Source organism: Podarcis filfolensis, assembly GCF_964270895.1.
Source record: "Podarcis filfolensis genome assembly, chromosome: 2".
NCBI lineage: Eukaryota > Metazoa > Chordata > Lepidosauria > Squamata > Lacertidae > Podarcis > Podarcis filfolensis.
The window spans coordinates 3,339,982-3,366,505 of NC_139605.1; the positions used below are offsets into that span (position 1 = coordinate 3,339,982).

Consider the following 26,524-nt stretch of genomic DNA (forward strand, 5'->3'; position numbering starts at 1 on the left):
CCTCTCCCTCCGGGTGCAGTGGGGAGAAGGGGCTGCGGGGAGGATGCCTGGGGGGGCTGGTCAGATCGTGCCTGGGGGGCGCCAAATCGGGGGGGGGGGGTCTGGGAGGGGGGAGCCTGCAGAGAGAGCCCTGGAGTCTCGATCAATAGCTGAGGAGGAGGAGGAGGAGGAAGGGGGTTCTTCCTCTTGGCCAGCATCGCTACTGTGTCTTTTCTCCTGGCAGAAACTGCTACATTTTTAGCAGGGCGATGAGAGCCTGATCTCGGTGTGTTTTTCCATGAGTAGAATACAGTGGTACCTCGGGTTAAGTACTTAATTCGTTCCGGAGTTCCGTTCTTCACCTGAAACTGTTCTTAACCTGAAGCACCACTTTAGCTAATGGGGCCTCCCGCTGCTGCTGTGCCGCCGGAGCATGATTTCTGTTCTCATCCTGAAGCAAAGTTCTTAACCTGAGGTACTATTTCTGGGTTAGCGGAGTCTGTAACCAGAAGCATTTGTAACCTGAATCGTATGAAACCCGAGGTACCACAGTATGTCCTTTTATTTAAAATGCATCTCTGGGTTATTTGTGGGGCATAGGAATTTGTTCATTTTTCTTTCTTCAAAATATAGTCTGGCCCACCACTTGGTCTGAGGGACGGTGGACTGGCCCATGGCTGAAAAAGGTTGCTGACCCCTGGTCTATAGCTCTCCTTCTGGAGCCAGAGAGGATCGTCACTTTCCAGGGCACCATTTAAGATGTAGAGGTTTAGCCTGAAGGCTGTTCGAGCCAAGCAGATGCCTGCAAAGTTTGATTTCTGATCTTTGGAACAACGGGTGAGGAGGAATCCACTGGCTTCACGGTTGGGAGGAGACCATTTGTGCTGTGCATAAAGGGCATGATGATTAGGGCCCAATCTGGCATGGAGGTCCCCTCCTAAAACTCCAGATGCCTTTGGGTTAAGCAAAATAAGGTCAGTGGTATAAATTTCCCTTTCAACCCACAAGTTTCAGATCTGATATTTCTGCCTCATTGGGGTCACATCAGCGTAAATTACCAACAGGGCCTGGTGGCTGAATTGTATCAACACTGCCCTGGCTTATGACTTGAATGAGGGGAGAGGGCTTGAAATGGCACGTAGGGTAGTGGAGACTAAGACCCCCAGGCCCCCTTTCGCTCTTCCACGCTTTACCCCTAGATCTGCCCCAGTTGAGAATGAATGAAATCCGTTGAGTAACAGCTCATCCGCTGTCCATTTTTCCAGGATCATTATGACGCAATTGTGGGAGAGAAAGTCTTTAAAACAAGGATCTCTGCTGGATGCAGACCACCCGGCCACATTCCAGGATAAAAGCTAGGTCAGTTGATTGTCACTCAGTTGCATTGTGGGTAATTTTTGCAGGAGCAAGAGCTTCGCATTGGTTTGAGATGGTTGTAACTGCGTCTCCTTCTGTGACGAGAGAGAAGGTGCTGTACCATCATGTTCCTGCTCCTCTGTTCTAGCGAGGAGACTGGGAGAATCAGTGCAGTGTGGTCAGCAAAATGTGAATTCCAGGCAAGCAGGGCTGTCATCTCTTCAGCAGGGGAGACTTCCTTTCACTTGTCCGAGGAGAGGAGAGGGGAACTGTTTCTCCTGTGAATCCGGTTCCCTCAGGGCCAGGTGGGACTTCAGAGATGGGGAGGCACATGGGGCTCTATATCCAGGTTGGGCTTCTTCAAGTGCTTGTCAGAGGTTCCTTTTGCTTGCAGGGCAGATGCTTTGGGGAATCGGCTACTTGGGGTTGTAAAGATTCCTTGTATACTACTGGTATACACAGAATATTCTGAAGAGTCACTCTCTGCATCACTTCCACTATTATTAGTAAAGTACTAGGGTGATCCTGCTGGGAGTACAAGATTCCCGATGGCTCCGCTCACCAGGGTCATAGGAACGTGCAAGCCCACTCACTGCAACAAGGTGTTGATCCAGCGAGTGAGAAGTACATTTTTGCTAATTTAACCAGGGACAAATACCACCTATACATCATTTTCATGTAGTTCTCCTTCAGTAAAGTACATGCAGAAAAATTCAACTCTATGATAATAATAATAATTTATTATTTCTACCCTGCCCATCTGTCTGGGTTTCCCCATCCACTCTGGGCGGCTTACAACAGAATATTAAAATACAATTATCTATTAAACATTAAAAGCTTCCCTAAACAGGGCTGCCTTCAGATGTCTTCTAAAAGTCTGGTAGTTGTTTTTCTCTTTGACATCTGGTGGGAGAGCATTCCACAGAGCAGGTGCCATTACCGAGAAGGCCCTCTGCCTGGTTCCCTGTAACTTGGCTTCTGGCAGGGAGGGAACCCCCAGAAGGCCCTCGACCTCAGTGTCTGGGCAGAACAACGGGGGTGGAGACGCTCCTTCAGGTATACTGGGCTGAGGCCGTTTAGGGCTTTAAAGGTCAACAACAACACTTTGAAGTGTGCTCGGAAATGTACTGTGAGCCAGTGTAGGTCTTTCAAGACCAGTTTTATGTGGTCTCGGTGGCCTAACTTCCAAATCTAACTTCCAAAGCCTTTCTAAGTCCATCCTTAATTTATTATTTCCCACATCCTTTGCCCATTTTATCATAACGCATTTAACCTGGTCCTCTTTAGTGTCCCATTCCAAAAGCAGATCGTTCATTTTTGACAGCAGTTTTGTACTACCTTCTACTATTCCTCTCTGAAATCTTGACACTTGATAACTAAATCTTTTCTTTTTATGATTTTTAAAAGTTTCGTTTAGTTGTAAATATTGTAACCAGTCTATTACATTTTCTCTTACTTCTTCAAAGTCCTTTAATTTTAATTGGTTGCCAGTTTCTGTTAACAGCTCTTTATGTGTTGGCCAATTTATCCTCATATGTACTTTTTTCAAAAATATTGCTTCTAATGGGGAAAGTCACCATGCTGTTTTCTTTTCAAATAAATCTTTATATTTCCCCCCAAACTTTGAGAATTGAGTTTCTTATTATGACTATGAAACCTTTTATGATCTTTTGCCTTATGATACCATAGATAAGCATGCCTGGGGTTGCAGTCTTCAGGCTTGGGGACAAGATGGTGACTGGTTTTTGCACCAGGTTCTATCCATAAGCCCCTCTGAGTTCAATGGGATCTACTCTCAGGTCTGTACTGTGCAGACCATGCCGGCCTTACGAAGTGGGGAGAGGAGTAAACAGAGGAAATTGGAACCACTGGAAAGGTTTATAAATGGGGTTTCTGTTGGGAAGGGGCTGCCCCATTTGTGCTTTTCCAGGGGCAGGAGAATCCAGTGAGAGCCAGTGTGGGGTAGTGGTTAAGAGCGGTAGACTCGTAATCTGGTGAACCAGGTTCGCGTCTCCGCTCCTCCACATGCAGCTACTGGGTGACCTTGGGCTAGTCACACTTCTCTGAAGTCTCTCAGCCCCACTCACCTCACAGAGTGTTTGTTGTGGGGGAGGAAGGCAAGGAGAATGTTAGCCGCTTTGAGACTTCTTCGGGTAGTGATAAAGCGGGATATCAAATCCAAAGTCTTCATCTTCTCTTCTTCTCCCCTGCAGGGCCGCTGAGGCTCCCTTTGTTTCTTCCTCTCTCCCAGGACCCTGCAGCTTGTGGTGGCTCCTTGACTCCTCAGGAAGGGTAAAAGAGATGGATCCTGCAAAGCTAGCGAGGATGGAAGGGGGAAGATGGACGGTTGACCTGGTCAGGTTGTCTCCTGCATCCCTCCCCACAACGTCTGAGTGTTCCTCTCTAGGGCTCTCAGAGAGATCTGGTGAGTTCCAGGGGAGGGGAGATGGGGACATGGAGGGATGGAGCCAGAGAGGTATTGGGGCTTGCTCAGCCTGGGGGTGGGGGGAGGCAGGCAGGCGGGTGGAGATTGAGAAGGTGAGCACCTCTTTGGGCTCCACCACCTGCCTGCCTGCGCCTTAGCCATCTGCAGGGGATTTGAGCTAGGAATACATGACAGCTCCCCGGCCACCACGATGTATTGGCAGCTCAAAAGGTCTAATACCGGTGCCGTGATCTGAATGCCCTACCAATGTCAAAAAACTTACCGCTCCATCACACAGCAGTAGAAGCAACGACTCTTTAAAGTAATGTGATGCTGCTTTGCAGTTTGAATGCAGATGGGGCCTATGCTGTGTGTCGCCCTTTTCTTTTTGGAATTATTTTTTATTTCCTTTTAAAAACAAGGAACATATGAATAATAAATGATACAAACATGTAGACCGGGTCTTCTCATGTTATTTGTATATCTCAAAACTAGCAGAATAAATTTGCAGGAATGGCTATAACATATGGTTCATCATTAATGGTCAGTGTATGAGTTCTGGGTTCATGAATTGGTTTAAACTGAAACACAAAAACGGGAAGCAGGAGAGAACAGAGAGCATTCAACACCACATAGCTGGTTGTCTATTCAGGAGCTCTTCGTGGTTGTTGTACTTAGATTAAGATTAAGGAGAGCCAGTGTGGCGCAGTGGTTAAGTGCGGTGGACTCGTAATCTGGTGAACCGGGTTCGCATGTCCACTCCTCCACATGCAGCTGCTATTAATGTTAGTTTCTGAGGTAAAACGTGTCACTTTACAACTCTGCACCTGTCTTTCTGGATTATTCGTGGTTTTCGTGGGACCCAAACCCATTTTCTGTAGTATTTATATGTGTGGAGGTTGCCCTGGGTTGTTTGACCCTTGAAAAACATAGCTTTTTTTTTCTCCTAGAAAAGACTCCACAAGATTCTCTGTTGAGAGTTTAAACAGAACACATTACATTACTTGATATACTAAAACACGTTTACATGTGCTTATATCTAATATATCTATATCTATATATATTCTTTATTGATTTACATTATTTCTACATTTATCCCATTCGTTATTCTAGATAATAAGCTACACTCAAAAAACCAAAATAATTCAACATCAAATAATGCTGCTACATGAGGTATGAAGAGTGAATTACAAGTGCTTCTATATATATGGGACTTTACAGACTTTTTCTGAGTCCCATAGCAGCATAAAACAGGCAGCAGGTGCTCTCACGGAAAATCTCTCACTCGGCAGTTGAGAACAGACCTAACTGAAAAAACGGCCTTCTGGAGTGACAGTCACCCTTTCCGTAGCGAAGTTGAGGTAATTTCTGTCAGGTTTGGGTTTCTGTTTTAGCCTCTACCCGTTTTTTAAAGAGAAGACCAATGTTAGAGTTGCAGTGGATTTCATGATTGTGGCAACAAAAATCCATCCTAGAAAAGAGCCAGAATTTCTGAACCTCTGGTTCTCAAAAATACGTCTGTGAATGCTGGTTGACAAAGGCCATGACCTCTGTAGAAAGACCTCACATCTTCTGTTCTTCTAGTGTGGTGTAGTGGTTAAGAGCGATGGACTCGTAATCTGGTGAACTGGGTTCGATTCCCTGCTCCTCCACATGCAGCTGCTGGGTGACCTTGGACTAGTCACACTTCCTTGAAGTCTCTCAGCCCCACTCACCTCACAGAGTGTTTGTTGTGGGGGAGGAAGGAAAAGGAGAATGTTAGCTGCTTTGAGACTCCTTCAGGTAGTGATAAAGCAGGATATCAAATCCAAACTCTTCTCTTCTTCTCTTTCACAAATGTTCATTAGCATTGTTTAATAACTGGGGGCTCCATTTCTTCCTGAGGATCTAATTAGTTTCTGTCTTTGTTGTAGGTGGTGATGAATTAGAAATGCAGAATGGGGGAGACCATGACAAAATCCACACAGTGGAAAAGCCATATCAAAATTGGGAGTATGGAGAGAGCTCCAGTCAGAGTTCCCGTTCCCCCCCAAGAACTCACAGTGAGAAGAAAGGCTATCAGTGCTCAGAATGTGGGAAGAGCTTCAGTCAGAGCACCCATTTCACTTCTCATCACAGAATTCATACAGGAGAGAAACCCTATCAGTGCTTGGAATGTGGAAAGAGGTTTCGTCAGAGTGGGGCTCTCACTTCCCACAAAAGAATTCATACAGGAGAGAAACCCTATCAGTGCTTGGAATGTGGAAAGAGCTTCAATCACAGCACCCATCTCACTTCCCACAAAAGAATTCATACAGGAGAGAAACCCTATCAGTGCTTTGAATGTGGAAAGAGCTTCAGTCAGAGCATCCATCTCATGTCCCATCAAATAACTCATACAGGGGAGAAACCCTATCAGTGCTTGGAATGTGGAAAGAGCTTCAGTCAGAGTGGGGGTCTCACTTCCCACAAAAGAATTCATACTGAAGAGAAACCCTATCAGTGCGTGGAATGTGGGAAGAGCTTCAGTCGGAAGGACAGTCTTGCTTCCCATCAAAGAATTCATACAGGAGAGAAACCCTATCAGTGCTTGGAATGTGGAAAGAGCTTCAGTCACAGCACCCATCTCACTTCCCACAAAAGAATTCATACAGGAGAGAAACCCTATCAGTGCTTTGAATGTGGAAAGAGCTTCAGTCAGAGCATCCATCTCATGTCCCATCAAATAATTCATACAGGGGAGAAACCCTATCAGTGCTTTGAATGTGGAAAGAGCTTCAGTCAGAGCGCCCATCTCACTTCCCATCACAGAATTCATACAGGGGAGAAACCCTACCAGTGCTTGGAATGTGGAAAGAGCTTCAGTCGGAAGGACAGTCTTGCTTCCCATCAAAGAATTCATACAGGGGTGAAACCCTACCAGTGCTTGGAATGTGGAAAGCACTTCAGTCAGAGAACCCATCTCATTTCCCATCAAATAATTTGTACAGGTGTGAAACCCTATCAATGCTTGGAATGTGGAAAGAGCTTCCGTCACAGCGATAGTCTCACTTCCCATGAAAGAATTCATACAGGGGAGAAACCATATCAGTGCTTGGAATGTGGGAAGAGCTTCAGAAAGAGGGCAGGTCTTACCCGCCATCAAAGAACTCATACAGTGGTACCTTAGGTTAAGAACTTAATTAGTTCTGGAGGTCGATTCTTAACCTGAAATTTAGCTAAATAATCATTAAATTTCTTCCATTCTTTGTGGTGTTCCTCCTTCTGGTCACGGACGGCTAGCTCCATAAAATCCATCATCTTCATCTGCCATTCTTCTACTGTTGGTAATTCTTGAGTTTTCCACTTTTTAGCTAACAAAATACAAGCCGCAGTTGTGGCATACAAAAATAGATTAACATCTTTCTTGGTCAATTCCAACCTGAAACTCTTCTTAACCTGAAGCACCACTTTAGCTAACAAGGCCTCCCGCTGCTGCCACGCTGCTCCCTCACAATTTCTGTTCTCACCCTGAAGCAAAGTTCTTAACCTGAGGTACTATTTCTGGGTTAGCGGAGTCTGTAACCTGAAGCGTCTGTAACCTGAGGTACCACTGTACAGGGCATGAAGCGTAATAGAAATGTGGAAACAGCTTCTCTTCCAAGAGGCGTCTAGCTTCCCATGAAGAAATTCATGTGATTGAGCAGGTGGTTGCTGAAGAACTTCAGGCATGCCTGGAGGATGGGGACCATTTGGATCCCTTCCAATCGGGAATCAGGCCTCATATTGGGACTGAAACTGCCTTGGTTGTGCTGGTCGATGATCTCCGGCACGCTAGGGACAAAGGTGAAAGCTGTTTCCTGGTTCTGCTGGAGCTCTCAGTGGCCTTTGACACCATCGACCACGACATCCTTCTGGACCGTCAAGAGGAGCTGGGAGCTGAGGGTTATACAGTGGATCCACTCCTTCCTCCTGGGCCGTGTTCAGAAAGCGGTGGTGGGGGATGAGTGTTCAGACCCCTGGGCTCTCACTTGTGGGGTGCCTCAGGGTTCCATCCTCTCCCTCATGCTTTTTAACATCTACATGAAGCTCCTGGGAGAGATCATCAGGGGGTTTGGACTGGGTGTCCATCAATATGCGGATGATACCCTGCTCTAACTCTCTTTTAAATCGAAACCAGTGAAAGCGGTGAAGGTCCTGTGTGAGTGTCTGGAGGCATTTGGAGGATAGATGGCAGGTAATTGATTGTGGTTGAATCCTGACAAGACAGAAGTGCTGTTCTTGGGTGACAGGGGGCGGGCTGGTGTTGAGGACTCGCTTGGGCTACTGCAACACATTCTATGTGGGGCTACCTTTGAAGGTGACCTGGAAACTACAACTAATCCAGAATGCGGCAGCTAGACTGGTGACTGGGAGTAGCTGCCGAGACCACATAACACCGGTCCTGAAAGACCTACATTGGCTCCCAGTACGTTTCTGGACACAATTCCAGTGTTGGTGCTCATCTTTAAAGCCCTTAACCACCTTGGCCCAGTATACCTGAAGGAGTGTCTCCACCCCCATCCCTATGTCTGGACACTGAGGTCCAACACCAAGGGTCTTCTGCTGGCTCCCTCCCTGCGGGAAGTGAAGTTACAGGGCCTTCTCGATAGTGGCACCCGCCCTGTGGAATGCCCTCCTACCAGATGTCAAAGAAATAAACAACTGTCTGACTTTGAGAAGACATCTCAAGGGAGCCCTGTTAGGGAAGCTTTTAATATGTGATGAATTATTGTATTTTAATATTTTGCTGGAAGCCACCCAGAGTGGCTGGAGAAACCCAGCCAGACGGACGGGGTATAAATCAATTATTGTTATTGTTTTAAGGACTTTCCCATGCAATATGGGAATCCACATCCATCTGAAGTTCAGGAGCAGTTGGACAATCCCCAGATTCTGGGGATCTACTTTTGTGGTCATCTGGTAGAAAAAGGGGAACTGGGTTTTATCATGAATAGTAGGAACAGTGTATCCATAACTTGCCCAGGACGCAAAGGAAGAGGTGAGTGCTTTGCTGTGGTTCCAGGACAAATCTCAGACAATTGACCAACTACAGTCCCACACACAAAGAACACAAAGAACAAGACAAAATGCTGACCGTGGAGAACGGGAGGAGGTCTTCCAGGAATGCCTCCAGACTCTCAATATTTTGTGGGACTGAATCACATCCCAGAATATTAGACTAGGGACTCAGCTACATTACTCAAAAAACTGTGTTTTGAATGCATTGTAAACAAGCAACATGGTTTTTAAAAGCAGTGGTGGGGTGGCATAGGGCATCTGACACCAGTCTTGAGTGCACCTGCTTCCAGGTTCCATCCCACCCTCACCTTTGGGAGAGTCCAAAAAGGAAAGAATGAAAAGCCCATGGCAGAGACACAACTCCGTCTTAACACCGAACCAGCCATACCTGTGGGATTTTGTAGATGCTTGACACAGGTGACACATATCTAGAAATATCAGCTTAAGCATCTTCAAGAACAGCCAACAGGTTATTCCTCTTCCGACAGTCATAGTTTGGAATGTCTGCGTGCCCAGTAGAGAGCAGGTCTAGCAGGGCATCAGAAGTCATCCTTGCATTAGAATAATGGTCATAGATGACATAGCCGAGGGTGACATTGGGTAAGAGCCTGGGGTCCTGATTGATTTCAGGCAGCCAGGAAGGACAGGACATTCCAGAATTTCCCACGATAGCCACTGGAATGAAAAAGTGCCCTACATTGAATGAAAACGTTTCTAATTCTTTCTGCATCTAAACTCTCAGCTGTTTCCAGCACAGAAAATAAAACGAGTCCACCCTGAGATGCTTAAATACCTTCCATTAGCGTCCTGTAGGAGAGAGGAAAGGCCCATCAGACTCACTGACGGTGGACTGACACCATAGTGAAACTGTGACCACAACTTTCACCATCATGAACATTTCATGAGATTGCGTTTCAGCTGTGTTTACAGTCAGCTGCATTATTTACCCCCTTGTAGGTTTGGATTTTTAAATGCCACTTTGCACAATCATAGCATTCTCAATTGCAGCATACTCATTTTCTTTTTTATATATATAAATATTTATTAGATTTTCCAATTTTATACAAACACAAAAAGAAAAAGAAAAAGAAAAATATTAAAAACAAGTCAATTTCAGTAACAATTTTTCAATAACATGTTTCTTTGACTTCCTCATACCTCCCCTTCTTGTTTTCTAGTTCAAATTGTTAATCCAGCAAATCCTAATCTCTTTACATTCCTTTTAACTAATATTAATATTTTCCAATCAACTTTTTAAAATTTTATGACTTAAACAATTTTAATCCCAGATTATCTTTATCATAACAGCTAGAGACCACATAAATTCAATCCAGCATCTTTTCAAAGTTCATTAATTTTATAGTATTTCTGTAAATAGTCCTTGAATTTCTTCCAATCTTCTTCTGCCGACTCTTCTCCCTGGTCGCGGATTCTGCCGGTCATTTCTGCCAGTCCCATACAGTCAATCAACTTCATCTGCCATTCTTCCAGAGTGGGTAGATCTTGAGTCTTGCAGCATACTCATTTTCAGTCAGGACTTAAGCATCAGCTGCTACTGCACCTTCAACTGATATGCACCCAAGTTCATGGTCCTGGCATATGGGGGCAACTGGAACCTATCAAATCAGAGTGTGCCTCCAGAGAGTCAATATTTTGCAGGAGGGATTCCAGCGCATGGCAGAACTTTGTTTTCCTGCAGTTAAAGATTTCTGCCATAGTGCAAGAAAGGCCCCTTTTAAAAATGGTTTGCAATTTTGAAAGTTACACAAAAATCCACAGAAAAGTGTAGAATGATTAAATGATTAGGGGGAAGGCATGTGAACCCCTCTTATGCAAATCTGGGTGGATATTCCAAGGAATATTCACTGTTGTATAATCTCCCAGCCCACAAATCACAACTCTAGCGGGTGCAGAATGCTGCAGTGAGGCTCCTCACAGGGTCTCTTGCATGGGAGCATATTCACCCAGTGCTTTTCCAGCTGCACTGGCTCCCGGTGGAGTACAGGGTCAGATTTAAGGTGCTGCTTTTGACCTTTAAAGCCCTTCACGGCCTAGGACCCTCGTACCTACGGGACCGCCTCTCCCGGTATGCCCCACGGAGGACCTTAAGGTCCATAAATAGCAACACCCTAGAGGTCCCAGGCCCTAAGGAAGTTAGATTAGCCTCAACCAGAGCCAGGGCTTTTTCAACACTGGCTCCGGCCTGGTGAGACCAGGGCCCTGCAGGATCTGATTTCTTTCCACAGGGTGTGTAAGACAGAGTTGTTCTGCCTGGCCTTTGGCTTGGAGTCAATTTGATTCCCGTCCCCTCTTTCTTTTTCCTTTCTCCTCCTGTGATGAGGCTGCATTTTAATGTTTTAATGTTTTATTTCAATCTTGTTTTTAAGTTATATTCATTCAGCTTGTTTTTATTATTGCTTGTTAGCTGCCCTGAGCCCAGCCTTGGCTGCGGAGGGCGGGGTACAAATAAAATTATTATTGTTGTTGTTGTTGCTGTTGTTGTTATAGAGCACAACATAATCAAGTAAATCAGGATGAATGCTGAATCAGCAGGGTGTCTGGAGAAGCCTTGAATCAGGGGGAGAGCATATTTTTTTGGTTGACTGATTCATTGACTGAATCAGAAGCAGGATGTACCTCACGTTCCTCTCAAAAATGGGGTCCATTTTAGTGGACCCAAAGGAGAACTTTGGACAAATCCCTTGAGTTTTCATGAGAAGTAACGGAAAGGGGAAGGGGGAAGAGTGATGTTGTGTCAGGCGTGGAGATTCTCCTCTCCCTTTGGTAACATCACAGATAAGAATTAACAAGCAATTGATATATTTATATTCCTTTTATTACAGCATCATGTTGCAAGCAGAAATACACAGCTCTCTGCAAGGAGGGCAGTTGGCTGCTCTAAATCCTCCTTCCGACTTCCGTAGCATTTTGGTGCCAATGGGAAGTTCCTCCCTCCCTCTGACTTCTTTGCTCTCTGATATGTTCAGACCTCTGAGTCTGTGGTGAGGGGGGTTCCCCACACTCTCAAGTGACATCTCAACTAGCTGCCCCCTCCCTTCGGGTTCCCTTGTCATTATCTCGTACCTGGGCCACTCCTCCCTTAGCTGTTCTGCTTCTGTCTCTCTCTCTACTTCTGAACACGCTGTGAACAAGGGTGTGTGTGTGACTTTTCCCCTCCATCTCTCCATCGGAGAGGAAACTGGTCTGCCATAGAATGCATTCCCCTGTCCTCATCTTCAGACTATTCCTTGACATGTTGTGATCATTTGGGTTGCCCTTTTTGTAAATTTTGATGTGTTATGGGGTGCTGCAAGGTATTATTCTCTCCCCAGTGCTATTTAAGATCTATACGCTATTTAAAATATATATGAAGTCATGGGGTGCGGTCCTGAGGAGTTTTGGAGCAAGGGGCCACCAGTATGCCGATAACACACAGCTCTAGGGACATGGGTGGCACTGTGACCTACTGAGCTTCTTGGGCTTGCTTGTCGGAAGGTTGGCGGTTCGAATCCATGTGACAGTAGCCAGCTGCCATTGCTCTGTCCCAGCTCCTGCCAACCTAGCAGTTTGATGCTTTTTTTAAAAAAAAAATGTTTGATTTTAAAACATAAATAAACATACAACAAAAAGCAATACAAGATTCAAATGCCGAAATTACGCTGAATTTCCTGACTTCCCCTCATCCCTTCCATGGGTCCTAGTGGTAATATTTACACCTGCAAATCAAGACTGTCCAAATTTTGTCTTTCCAAATTGTCCATACTTTCCATTAATTTACAAGTGTGTGTAAAATCCTGCTAATGTTTTAACCTGCTTACAATGGTCTTGCTTTCTGAGCTTCCCAGTTAATTTTGCCATTTCAGCATAGTCCATCAACTTGGTTTGCCATTCTTCTCTGGTCAGAGTTGTTTCTTCCATCTCTGGGCTAGTAGCATCCCTGCGGCTGTTGTCGCATACATAAACAATCTTTTCTGGTCCTTTGGTATCTCAGTAACTGTAATTCCTAATAAGATGGCTTCTGGTTTTTTAAACAATAGTTATTTTAAACATTTTTTCTAATTCATTATATATCATCTCCCGTAATTTTTTAGTTACTTTATAGCCAAGTGGGGGGAGAATGTGGGAATTTTCCAATGTTATCCTGATGACAGTGAAGAGACTGAGGATAAACAACAGCAAAGGCCCACACCCACTAATGAAGGTTCTGATTCTGAATCTGAAACTGAATCGGATGATTCAGAGGATTTCAAGAGTGCTACGGCCTCTATGCGACCCTCTGAAGGCTCTGATCGAGAATTGGAGGAACCACTGTTCACTATAGGCCACTTTTCTCCTAAGAAAGAAGAGGAGAGTATTGAAGACTTATGACTAATTCGTGAAAGAGCCACGAAAGGTAGACCTCCAAAGAGATTTGCTGATGAATTTACACATCCACCACATATGAGAAAAGGTACCTTCTTTTTCTTTACATTTCCAGCAGGTATTTGATATGGGATGATTTATGGGAAGCTTTGCGTGCCCCCGGAGTCCACACGCTTCCCCTGCGGTGCTCTGCTCCAAAGGGCTCCTCACAGCTTGCTTCAGCAGAGTGCATACGCAGCGTAGAAACAGAAGCTGTTGCCATGTGTGCGTAACAAATCAGGCTTAACGCACGGTGTCCTCCTTATCTTACAAATCGCTTTATTCTCGTAGCAAAACAACAAATCATAACTTTCCTGGTGACAGAGCACACATCTTGCTCCTCTCCCGGTACGGAGCAACACACACTCTGAGAGACAGAGTAGAACACTCCCCTCAGTATTCTAAACCACGCCTCAGAATGTGAGACGTCACTCAGAACTTCTTAACCCTGTAAGTTCTGACTCTCTCCATACCCCCTCTCGTATCATATTCTGAGAGGACCTCTGAGTGTTCAACACTTTCTCCACTGCCTTTCGCTCCTTCCTGGCATCATTGTCAGGCACCTGTTGAACCTCCTCACAAATCTCAGGTTCGCACTGTGCGAGACCAACCCACGCATTTGTGACCTGAAACCTCTCAGGTGGAATTCCCTTTGTTGCCCGAGATGACCGCCTGGGCACAAACTGGGGTGCTTCTTCTGACCCACTGGGGCCAGCAAGTGCGTCTTCTTCATCAGACGACTCCCCCTCTGACTTGAACCGTCTGTGAGCTTTCTCCTTTATGCTAACAGGAGATGAGGGCTCACTCTTGGACACTCTTTTAACAACCTGTGGAGACGCCCTACCCTGGTGCTGACCCTGATCATAGATCTGGTCCCCATCACCTGGCTCTCCCTCCTCCTCAGATTCAGACAGACAATCTGAGTGAACGTCAGGGCTCGCTTTGCGCCTTGCCCTACTATCCTGTTGCTCATAGAATTCAGCATGTTTACTGATCAGAAGCTTGGTCTGATCACCTTCTGGACATGCAAATCTCCACCCCTTTGTCGCAGGTTCATACCCACAGAAGATCATTTCCTGGTACCTTGGGCCACCCTCTTGCTGCTGAAACTTTGGTACAGGCACCATGGCTCTGCAACCAAACGAACGGAAGAAATGCACCTGCGGTCTCTGTCCGTTGAGCAAGAAATACGGGGTGTCACCTACCACTGAATTGTAGCACCTGTTCATCGTGAAATTGGCCGTCTTTACCACCTCCCCCCAAAAACTTTGAGGCAAACCAGAGTCACACAGTAGAATCTCTGATGCTTGAACCAGAGCTTTACTCCTCAGCTCTGCCACGCCACTCTCCTGAGGAGAAGTCACCTTGTGACGTATCCCTCTCTGGCGAAAGAACCTCTTTAGAGCAGACCCAGTGACCTCTGAACCTCGGTCACACTTGAACCCTTGCACCTTGGTGGAGAACCTTAGTTCCACCTCTGCAACCCAATCCTTGATCAGTTGTGTTGCGTCCTCCTTCGTTCTCAGCGTGAACGCCCATGAGTTTTGCGTAAAATCATCTGTCAGCGTCAGCAGAAACCTGGCCTTGCCCAGACTTGGCTGTGGCATGGGACCAAAAAGGTCTGCGTGCACAAGCTCAAAAGGCTTTGTGGTTACTCTCTCCACCCTGGGATAACTGTATCCCTTATTCTTGGCTTTCCTGCAAGCCCTGCAATTTAGAAGTTCACCACATTCTCTTACCTTGCACCCTTTGGTGCACTCTGATAACATCTGAATGTCTTCACAGGGGCCATGTGACATTGTCTTGTGCCACACGCAAGCACATGAAACATGAGTGTGAATGGTGGCCTTGCCAGCATTCCCTTCACCCTCCAGAGATGTTTCCAGAACAAAGAGGTTGTTCTGATTTCTCTCAACACGTACTAGCTGCTTCCCCCCTCTGGAAATTGTACAGACATTCTTCTCAAAACAAACCATATACCCCTCCTGTAAGAGACAAGGTACAGATAAAAGACAATGCTTTATCCCTGGCGACACGTAGACTTCCAGCTACGCCTGTAAAACAGAAACAAACACATTTCCCACATTGGTTACATGTCTCTGTGACCCATCAGCAAAACACACTGATCTCCCAGCTGAAACAGCCCTGCAGTTCCTTATCTTGACACCAGGTGTCTCAGACACGATATGTTTATTTGCAGCAGAGTCTACGACCCAACGCAGCACTCTGTCCTTCGTTGTTGCCTTAGCAACAGACTTCCCGCTGCCCCCGTCCTTGGGGCCTTTGCAGGTGTCCTCTAACACTGCCATTGAAGCAGATAGGTGATAAACGCCGTCTTCCCCCTCTGGTCGTTTCTGCGTCTTCCCACGCCTGCCTCCTCTGCTGGACTGGTTGCCATGGAAACCTGGCTGGTTCCCATGGGAAGCGACCTTGGAAACATCCTGCCCTGTCTCCCTTGCTCTCTGTGGGCAGCAGCTGTGCAGATGGTCAGGGGAATTGCAAACAAAGCAACGACGAGTGGAAAACTTTACAAACTGGCCTTTGGTCTTCTTTGCCCCCCCCAACCTTGCCAGCAGCCCTTCTTGAGGCTTTTCTGCAACTGGGGACGTGGCTTTTGGCTTCCAGCTCCTGCCAAACAGCCTGGGCACTCTCAAGACCCTTGGAGTGGCCTATCTGGCCTGCACCCCCACTCCTGGGTGCACAGCTTCCAAACACAGTCCCAGCCCCCACTGGGCTTTCTGGGCGTCCTTCAGCCCCTTCTGGGCTTGGTGCTCCCTCTGGGCAGCTTCCGGCCCCCTCTGGTCTGGCTCCCACTGTGGCCTGAACTGCCGTCTTCAGTGCCTGCCACGCGACCCAGGGCTCCTTCCCGTCCACCTCTTCAAAAAGGACTGAGTACAGTTCATGGCTGTCTGCCATCTTCTCCCCGGGGCCCAGCTTACTTACGAACAGTAGTAGCTTCTTCTCGCACCCGGTTCAAGCGCAGATCCTCCCAGCGAGCTCCCTGCCTTAAAGCTTAGGCACAGCTCCAGCTGGCTCCAGCCTTTCTCCAGCGTCTCTTCAGCTGGCCGCAGCACACACCGGCACGAACGCAGCTTGCTTCACAGCGTTGCTGATAACTCCATAACCTATGGGATGATTTATTGGAAGCTTTGCGTGCCCCCGGAGTCCACACGCTTCCCCTGCGGTGCTCTGCTCCAAAGGGCTCCTCACAGCTTGCTTCAGCAGAGTGCATACGCAGCGTAGAAACAGAAGCTGTTGCCATGTGTGCGTAACAAATTAGGCTTAATGCACGGTGTCCTCCTTATCTTACAAATCGCTTTATTCTCGTAGCAAAACAACAAATCATAACTTTCCTGGTGACAGAGCACACATCTTGCTCCTCTCCCGGTACGGAGCAACACACACTCTGAGAGACAGAGTAGAACACTCCCCTCAGTATTCTAAACCACGCCTCAGAATGTGAGACGTCACTCAGAACTTCTTAACCCTGTAAGTTCTGACTCTCTCCATATTTGAACTCGTTCTATTTGGAGCCAAATACCACCAGTACATCATTTTCATATAATTTTATGTCAGTGAACAAGGTTCCATAAATTTCAAATCTGTTTTCCATAACCTCTCCCAATCTGCCATTTGTATATTGTGTCCCAAGTCCCAAGCTCTGGCTTCCATCACGGTGTCCCATCGCGCCAGAAGCGGTTTAGTCATGTTGGCCACATGACCTGGAAAGTTGTCTGTGGATAAACACCCGATCGCTCGGCCTGATAGCGAGATGAGCGCCACTCCCCATAGTCGCATTTGACGAGACTGAACCATCCAGGGGTCTTTACACCTTTACATTAACACACAGCTCTATTTCTCCATAACAGGAGAGTCTCTGAAGGCTTGTTACCAGTGTCTGGATGCAGCAGTGGACTCCATAAGGTCCAATAAACTGTGTTCAAATCCTGGAAAGTCCACTTACCTTTAATGGTCAGGCGGCGTTGCGCCCAACCAAGTCCATGCCCGCAATTTGGTGCCCTGCTGGGGAGGGTTGCAGCCTGCCTGCGGATTGACCAATTGTGCCAGGCTTAGGTGCAGGCATTCCGAAGGTGGTGGGCCCAACTGGCCAATAGTCATTGCTTGGCCCCGCTCCCTGGGGGGATAACTTGGGGCCTGCCCAGGCCTCCTCCCCAGTTTGTCATTGGATCTCCCACCCTCCATCCCCTTTTTCATGTGTCTTATTTTCATACTAAGACCTTCCTATGAACATTGTCAGCCACCATATTTGGGGCCTGGTGTCGGAACTCCGCACGACCGAGCTACTCCTCCTTGTACGTTCTTCATCATCTCCGACGGTGATTAACGACCTAAGCCTTTGATGAGGCTCCAGGCACGTTCCCATTCCGCAGAGTATACAAACATCCGCAGAAGGACGAGAAATATATGAGCTACATTGCTACGTTTTATTTCTAACTACGCAGGACAGAAAAGAATACACTTCTGCTCTCTGTGAAGGCAGAGAACCAACTGGAACAAAGAAACAGGAAAACAGTAATAATAACATCCTTCTCCCATGAGACTTCCAACAGTCTGGAATGTAAACGGAGTCTTGTGACTCCAAAAACTGCACAGCGTCATAAACAGAAATCTAACACCTGGCAGAAATTTTTCTATTTGGCAACTTGGCCCTGGCCATTTGATTTTTGCCTTCCTCATAGCATTCCTCACAACTTTGTGAGGTTAGGCATTGGGTAAGCCTTAGTCTTGGCTGGAGGGGAGGTTACAGCCTCTGTCTGCCGTTTTTTGGTTAAGGGTAACCTATCAAAGGGATCTGTAAGGAGTTGCTTCTGTCCGGATGCCCAGGCGGGGGCTAGGGCCATAGCACTCCTCCAACAGGGACCCCTCGGTGGTTACCCCTACTTGATGAAGGTCATGGGGGGCAGGTGTGGATTACCCTTAGATGCACTCCCAGCAGGTGGACTGCGGTGGAATAAATGGCTATACGCAATGCCGATGCCAAACCATTCACATCTGTAATCGATAGAGTTGTGGCTTATTTGGACCCAATGTTATGCTGTTGTCTTGTCTGGTTTTTCATCACTTAGGGAGTGACAGGAACACAGGAGCTTGACACACAATTTGTGGGCTCTTTGGATAATTCCCACTTCCAGGTGGAGTTGCACTTCCTCTAAAGGAGCAAGTGCATAGTTTGGGGGTACTCTTGGATACACCTTTCTCACTAGAGACCCACGTGTCCTCTATGGCTGTTTGTCACCACTGGAGTAATGGAAAACTTGGAGCTGGACTACTGCAATGCACTCTTTCTGGGGCTGCCCTTGGGTCTGGTGCAGAATCTTTAGTTGGTGCCAAATGATGTAGCCAGATTGTCCTTGCGAGATTTTGGTCAAGAACATCTGGCACCACCCCCACCCCCCATTTGAAGGACTATCCACTTAAACCTATTTTCTGCTTCCTGCAATTTCCATTCCTGATCCACCAGAGGACCTCTTCTCTTATTCCATGACTACTAAGCTTACTCAGGAGGCACCTTGTGGAACGCTTTGTTGGAAGTCCAAGTGTTGGTTTGTCTGTTTCTTTATTAAATTTGTACACCGCCCTTCACCCGATGATTTCAGGGTGGTTCACAGCATAAAAATACAGGATAAGACTAAAAAGTATATAATAAAAACAAGAACAAAAACAAAACAAGAAACCTACAAAAAAATCTGAATCGCTTCTGTCTTTACGTGCAATTTCAGTTCCCTTGTTCACCTCTCAAATTCATCAGAATAGCCCTATCCTGTGTTTGCATCAGTGGGGGGGGGGGATTCTGCCAGAGTTCACGTAGAATAGTTCAGGTAACTTCTAACTCTTAATCTTGGTACTTTCCACCAATCTTTGGCATTTGCATCTCACAGTTTGGAGGCAGATCTTGGAGTTTTCATAAACATGTTTTTCTTCAGCCCAGCAGTTGCAGGTGGAGCTGCATAAAGTGTCTAGGAACTTGCAGAGGTGGTACTACTTCTCCATATAATTATCAAAATGATAGTGTGTGTGGTTTTTTTGCTTCCAAAGATCACATTTGAGTCCACTAAGCATGGTGTTATGGATCTGAGGCAGAAAGGTCTGGCAGATATATCCCTCCTGAGCCACCCAAAACTTGGGGGGGGGGCTGAGATTTAGGACAGATGATACCTGCACCAGAATGAGGTTGGCCTGACTTCTCTCCACTTCAGATGTGATCCCTCTGCAGGGCTCCGTTAGTAAGAAGAAAGTTACTGCATCTTGCAAGGACCACAACAAAAGACTTCTAATTCTTTGTAAGGGAGGTGCTCGTTCCTGGGAGGAAAAAGATGGTCCTCATTCTACTGCTTCTACTGCCTTATGGGGACTGTGGGAAACTGAAGACAAAATGCCTCTTGTCTTTGGAAAGGGATGAGATAGATTCACCTAATTATTTCAGGCCAGGAGACCACCTCATCAGTGGGGTCATCTCTGCCACAAACACTATGTTTCATCCTCATATCTTTAGCCAATGTCCTTCCACCAGCTTTTATTGGTAAGACCTTTTGTGGGGATGGAGTTCCTGGTGTTCCACTTGCTACCATTTCCATGAGATCCAACTCATCTCCAGTTACTTTCAGGGGCCTTTCTCATGATCTGGTACCTGCCTTTAAGAACATAAGGAGATCCCACTGGCAGATAAATTTGGGGGTGATGAGGCTCTCAGCGGCTACCAGTCACAATGGCTATGTTCTCCATTCACTGTCACAGGCACTATGCCTCTGGGTACCAGTAACTGAGAATCTCAAGTAGGGGAAGAGTTCTTGTGCTTCTCAGTTTTCCATGTGCATCTGGTTGGCCGCCTTGAGAATGCTGGAACGGATGAGCCTTGGGGCTGATTCTGCAGGATTTTTCTGAAAAATTATGGTAGGAGAAGGGTGTCTGTTTGCCTTAGGTTTAATATACAAGGGGGAAATATCTACTTTCTCAAAGTGGAATTATGATAGTGCTTTCTGGATCTTTTAATCACTGTCTTAGATCCATAATAATAGTAATAATAATAATAATAATAATAATAATAATAATAATAATAATTTATACCCCACCCACCTGGCTAGGTTTCCCCAGCCACTCTGGGCAGCTTCCAACAAAATATTAAAATACAGTGGTCTGTTAAACATTAAAAGCTTCCCTAAACATGGCTGGTAACACAGATGGAGCTGGTAAGCAGCTGCCCTGGACACAGAATTGACCTGCGCCTCCATGGACAGCTGTGAGTCCAAAATGTCTCCTAGGCTGTGCACCTGGTCCTTCAGGGGCACAGTTACCCCATTCAGGACCAAGGAGTCCTCCACACCTGCCTGCCTCCTGTCCCCCCTAAACAGTACTTCTGTCTTGTCAGGATTCAACCTCAATCTGTTAGCCGCCATCCTCCTCAAACCGCCTCCAGACACTCACACAGGACCTTCACTGCCTTCACTGGTTCTGATTTGAAAGAGAGATAGAGCTGAATATTAGAGGTAGAACAGAAATATTACTTGGTCAGTACTGGCATGTATATAATTTCTCCCCCCAGGAAAGGATCCACAAAGTACTGGCAGCTCCTCTCCTTCTTGTATGCCATTCAAGCGATCAACCAGAATCAAAAGCTGTTACCCAACATCACCCTGGGCTACAGCATCCATGAGAACTTTTTTAATGGAAGGGTGACCTATGATGCTTTGCTAGACATGCTGTCCATTGGGCAGCTGAACTTTCCAAACTACAGCTGTGGTAAACAGACTAACTTACTGGCTGTTCTCGAAGGGTCCGACTCTCAAAACTCCATCCAGATTTCAAACGTGTTGGGCATCTATAAAATCCCACAGGTAGGAATGGAGAGAGGTATAATAGCATTATGATATCGGCTGTTTTATTTTCAGCTACCCTCCTGTTTATCCCTAGCATCAAATTTGCCTTCTTTCCGGCTGCCACAACCTTCAAGGAAATCACTGTTCCCACCAAAGGGTCCTTGCACTAGACCTTCAAGGAAATCACTGTTCCCACCAAAGGGTCCTTGCACTAGACCTTCCTCCTGCCTAAGACTACCCAATCTCATGTTGGGCTTAGAAATATTTAGGCTTTGATCTGAAATCAAACAAGATACAAATCTTCCTTCTCTTCCCAGGTCACTTATGCTTTTGTCTCTCATGTTCTGAATGATAAGAGGCATTTCCCTTTTTTCTACCGGATGCTCCCCAAAGAAGAAGCCCTGTACCCAGGGATTGTCAAGCTGCTCCAGCACTTCCGATGGACCTTGATTGGCCTCCTTGCACCAGACACTGACAATGGAGAGAGGTTCCTGAAGAGCTTGACACCCGTGCTCATCAAGAGCGGTGTCTGTGTTGTCATCTCACAAAGCATCCAAAGATTGAATACAAATGGAGTATACATACCTCGTCTTCCATTCCGCAAGTGGAGGCAAGTGCATGTATTTGTTTACTACGGGGAAAGGACTTATTTCTTAAATGGACTACAAATTATACAACAGTTTTTTGACATATTGATGAAATTCATTGTTGGGAAAATCTTCATCACAACAGTTTTGTGGGATGTCGCCCTGGAGCTGATGTATAATGACATATCTTTCCAACACATCCATGGTATATTTTCCTTCTTCACTGAGACAAGTAAAGAGACAAAATACGGTGATTTTCCACCCTTTTTCTTTGGTATTAAGAAGTTTTGGGAGGATGCTTTTAATTGCTCCTATTTAAAGCATGCATTCTCAGTGAAAGGCCAGACAAGATGCAGAGAGAGAGGGAAACTGGAGAGGCTTCCCCAAGATGATCTGGAAAGAATCCTCTCTCTAGACAGCTACAGGATCTACAACACTCTGCAAGCCGTGGCTCATGCCTTAAATGCTGCATATTCATCTAGATCTAAGCAGAGGGGAACTGAGAGAATGGGACTTCAAAGGCTACAGCCATGGCAGGTAGTTTCTTTCCCTTCATAGACATCTCAACTGAGCATGACAGTCGATTGTAGTGTTGCAGATATTGAATATTGCGCAGTTTGAAACGATTGGAAGCATTCATTTCCTTTTGGAGACGAATTATTGTCCAGGCCCATAGAAATATTATTCACTTTTTACTGACAGAACTCTTTATAACAGAATGAAAACATCATTCTTTCCAGCACTGGCTCGGGATCTCTCTCTCTCTCTCTCTCTCTCTCCTGCCTTTCAGCCTCCAGGCTGTTTGCTTTACCTTCAGGAGAGCTTCCTTTACATATTGACTCTATTGAGTTTTGGAGCCAAAGACTAAAAGGCAACTCCTTTCAAAAAGGAGATATTGCAATCCAATACCTTTGTCACATGATCTAAGGTTACAGCACTCACGTTAGCTAGCAGAGAACAACAACCAGTTAGTTAATCTTAATCTCAGCAAGAGCCTGGAGCCCTTCAGAAAAAAAAAATACTATGGAAAGAAGCCAAAGTTTGCAAAACACATTAGCCATTTTCCATTTTCAACCTTCCTTAATACATATACATTTTTCATTTCTGTTTGCTATTCTTATTCTTGCCTCATTGCACAGCCCCCCGAACAACTGCTCCCATCATGTGCCCAATTCTCCTTTTCCCGCAAGTTGGAATTAATTTTGGCAGGGGAGATGACATTGACCAGGCTGTCTCTAGTCTCTATTCCTTTGACACCCGCTTGACTCTGTTCTGCTCCCTCCACCAAGCTCCTGACTTTCCCTGCTGAAGCCCATATTGGAGATTTCATTCAGTTTGCCTTGAAAGGAAAAACAAACCTAATTTCTGAAACAATCCAAGGGGGCAGCATCCTTCAAAAACATGCTTACTAGGAGAAAATCACACAGAAATGCTGAAGAATTGTGATGAGTTTCTATTATTATTTTAAAAATGGTTCAGAAATGTGGAGAACTGAATTTAAGATTGGGGTTTGTGTGAGAGAGAAAAGAATATGAACCAAAAGTGACAAGATCCCTCCATTTCTATTTGAGTCTGCAACCAGCTCTAAGCAAAGGGGAAGTGGATTGTCAGTATGCTTCCATTATTATTATTATTATTATTATTATTATTAGATAATTTTAATTAAATTTTCAATCTAACAATTCCAAATAAACATTTTACAAATATCCAATGACTTCCCTTCTTCTCTTTCCTTGGTCCATTTTACATCTTATACACCCCTGCATATTTTACTATAACCATTCAAATCAGTTTTCTACTTTTACATCCATTAAACATTATTTACGTGGTTGAATTTCTCATAATGCTGTCACCATTTTCAGCTGTATACTGCTTTTTCCATATATTCAATAAATGTTTTCCACTCTTCTTTCAATGTATCTTCTTCTTGCTCTCTTATTCTGTATGTTAAATCTGCATGTTCTCCATATTCTGTCCACTTAAGTTGCCAATCCTCTTTAGCTGGGACCTCGCTGACTTTCCATTTCTGGGATAGCAAAACAGGGGCCTATGCTTCCCTTTATTCTAAATGCTCTCATCTTTGCTTCTGTTCCAGCTCCACCCTTTCCTAGGAAACACCCAGTTCTACAATTCTTCCATGGACAGAGTGTATTTGGATGAGAACGGGGAGCTGGCAGCCAACTTGGACATTGTGAACTGGGTGGTGTTCCCCAATAAATCCGTCCTCAGAGTGAAGTTTGGGAGTATCGACAGACAGGGATCCCCAGACCTGAAGTGCACCATCGACCAGGAGGCCATTGTGTGGCCCAAGTGGCTCAATCAGGTGACGGGGAATGGGAATCATGCCTGTCATTTTGCTCTCTTTTCTATGAGCTCTAATAAGTGCTCCCTGTTCTGTGGGCTGCTGCCCTCTGTTGCCTGTCAACTCCAGCACTGGGCCGTTGTTCCAGATAGTTCCTACAGCTCCTCTGCTCAGCTGGGTGCCAAAGAAGGCTTCCTGCTAAACTGTGTGTTTGGGGAAAGGGGGGCTCCTTGCTTTTCTCTTGTTACATGAATTTTATCGGTAGTGAATAGCTCATGGCCCATATACAGAACTTTATTTAATGGAGGTCCTTTGTTTTTTCTGAATTTAATCATGAATAATTCATGTAATGGACAGTGATGGGAAATGCTGAGTTTCAAGCTATAGTCCAGATGCTACAGCAGATGACAACATACTATGCCTTAAAGAACAATTCTCATTGACGCTCTTCGTCTCTGTGCCTAGACCCTTCCTACTTCCAGGTGTGTGGAAAGCTGTCGCCCTGGATCCGTCAAGGTGATTCAGGAAGGGAAGCCTCTTTGCTGTTATGTATGTCTTCCCTGTGCAGAAGGGACCATCTCCACTCAGGAAGGTGGGTGACTCCAATGGAAAGGCTGGCCTTGGGGAAGAGAGAAGGGTTCAGTCAGGAATCTCTCAAAACCAATTCTCCCTCGGCCTGAAGCGAGATGAACACTGCACCCCATAGTTGCCTTTGACTAGACTTAACTGTCCCGGGGTCCTTAAGGAGGGAGATTGTTATGGACCTAGGGTGGATATTAAACTTCTGCACAGACCCCTGATCCTCCTTTTGGCCCTGGTATAGGGGGCTCCAAGCAGCCCAACCTGCCAGAGGCCAAGCTGGGGATCTCTAGCCCTGGAATCCATTCCAAATTTCTTTGGGATAGAGCTCATTAAATACCTGTAGTGATCTGTGGCTGTCCCAGACTGACTTGGTCGACAACTGAATCTCTCCCAAGAGGCGGGATATTGCTCAGGGCTTGGCTGAATCCAGAGTAGTAGACATTACTCTTTCTCTCTCTCTTTTGCAGATGCAGACCATTGCAAAAAATGCCCAGAAAATCAGCATCCAAACATGAACCGAGATCAATGTGTGTTCAAGCATATCACCTTCCTAGCCTACGAAGAATCTCTGGGGGTTGTCCTACTTTCCCTTGCCCTCCTGGGGTCCTTAGCCACAAGCTTTGATTTAGGAATCTTTATTAAATACAACGAAACTCCCATAGTCAAAGCCAACAACCGGGACCTCTCCTACATCCTCCTCGTCTCCCTCCTGCTTTCCTTTTTGTCCTCCTTCCTGTTCATTGGGAGGCCAAGGAAAGGGACCTGCCTTCTCCGACAAACAGCCTTCAGCATCATCTTCTCTGTTGCTGTTTCTTCTGTGTTGGCAAAAACCATCACTGTGGTTCTGGCCTTCCTGGCCACCAAGCCAGGGAACTCAGTGAGGAGATGGCTGGGGAAGAGTCTGGCCAACTCCATTGTCATTTCTTGTTCCTGTGTCCAAGTTGTCATCTGCATGATCTGGCTGGGGATCTCACCACCATTCCCAGACTCTGACATGCACTCCCAGCCTGGGGAGATCATCCTGCAATGCAATGAAGGGTCTGTGGCCATGTTCTATGGTGCCCTTGGCTACATGGGCTGCCTGGCGGCCATCTGCTTCACGGTGGCTTTCCTAGCCAGGAAGCTGCCTGGGGCCTTCAATGAAGCCAAGCTGATCACCTTCAGCATGCTGGTCTTCTGCAGTGTTTGGGTGTCCTTTGTTCCCACCTACCTGAGCACCAAAGGGAAATACATGGTAGCCGTTCAGGTTTTCTCCATCTTGGCCTCCAGTGCTGGGCTTCTGGGCTGCATCTTCATTCCCAAATGCTACATTATTTTGCTGAGACCTGATCTGAACACAAAGGAGCACCTGACAGCAAAAACTAAAAATAGCATCTGATTCTTAAAATATTATTTTTCAAGAAGGTAGGGAAGTGAGATTCTTGAAAAATGATTCAGTTACAGATAGGTAGCTGTGTTGGTCTGCCATAGTCAAAACAAAAAAAAAATTTCCTTCCAGTAGCACCTTAAAGACCAACTAAGTTAGTTCTTGGTATGAGCTTTCGTGTGCATGCACACTTCTTCAGATACACTGAAACAGAAGTTGCCAGATCCTTCTATATAGTGAGAAGGTGGGGAGGGGTATTACTCAGAAGGGTGGTGGGAATGGGTGACTGGCAGATAGCTGTGATGAGCCTGTTGACGACTCTTAACGACTGCAATAGGTCTTACAGGAAAAAGCAAGGGGTGAGAAGGTGAAAAATGGCTTTGTCATGTATAATGAGATAAGAATCCAATGTCTTTGTTCAGACCAGGTCTCTCCATGGTTTTAAGTTTGGTAATGAGTTGCAATTCAGCAGCTTCTCTTTCCAGTCTATTTTTTTGAAAAATGATGTTTCAGTTTAAAAAACCGTTACCCTCATTTGATCATGTAGAACCAACCAACTTAATGGAAGTAGTTATGAAATTTGTATTTGGTTGAAAATTTGTTAATACTTTGGAAGATATAGATCACATAGATCACGGGGAATTCACATTACCAACATTTTGTAATTAGTCG

At 45.8% G+C, this 26,524-nt stretch overlaps 2 protein-coding genes across 2 annotated transcripts; both read left to right on the top strand.

The window, feature by feature from the left end:
- Nucleotides 1-3,014: 3,014 nt before the first annotated feature.
- LOC310756953 (uncharacterized protein) lies at nt 3,015-6,946 on the top strand. Its single transcript, XM_083601936.1, has 3 exons — nt 3,015-3,134; nt 3,587-3,760; nt 5,674-6,946. The coding sequence occupies exons 2-3, from the start codon at nt 3,637-3,639 to the stop codon at nt 6,906-6,908; spliced, it is 1,359 nt and encodes a 452-aa protein (XP_083458062.1). The 5' UTR covers nt 3,015-3,134; nt 3,587-3,636; the 3' UTR covers nt 6,909-6,946.
- Nucleotides 6,947-21,395: 14,449 nt separating this feature from the next.
- LOC310758072 (vomeronasal type-2 receptor 26-like) lies at nt 21,396-25,894 on the top strand (the record flags this gene model as incomplete). Its single annotated transcript, XM_083604010.1, has 5 exons — nt 21,396-21,542; nt 21,885-22,139; nt 23,698-23,925; nt 24,370-24,496; nt 24,954-25,894. 5 exons carry the CDS (start codon nt 21,396-21,398, stop codon nt 25,862-25,864), a joined length of 1,668 nt encoding a protein of 555 aa, XP_083460136.1. The 3' UTR covers nt 25,865-25,894.
- Between the last annotated feature and the right edge of the window lie 630 nt (nt 25,895-26,524).

Bases quoted from the DNA above. Each gene is read 5' to 3' on its own strand.
- LOC310756953 (XM_083601936.1), top strand. From the start codon at position 3,637: ATGGATCCTGCAAAGCTAGCGAGGATGGAAGGGGGAAGATGGACGGTT. The intron at 3,761-5,673 runs GTGAGTTCCAGG...TCTTTGTTGTAG, and splicing joins AGGGCTCTCAGAGAGATCTG to GTGGTGATGAATTAGAAATG.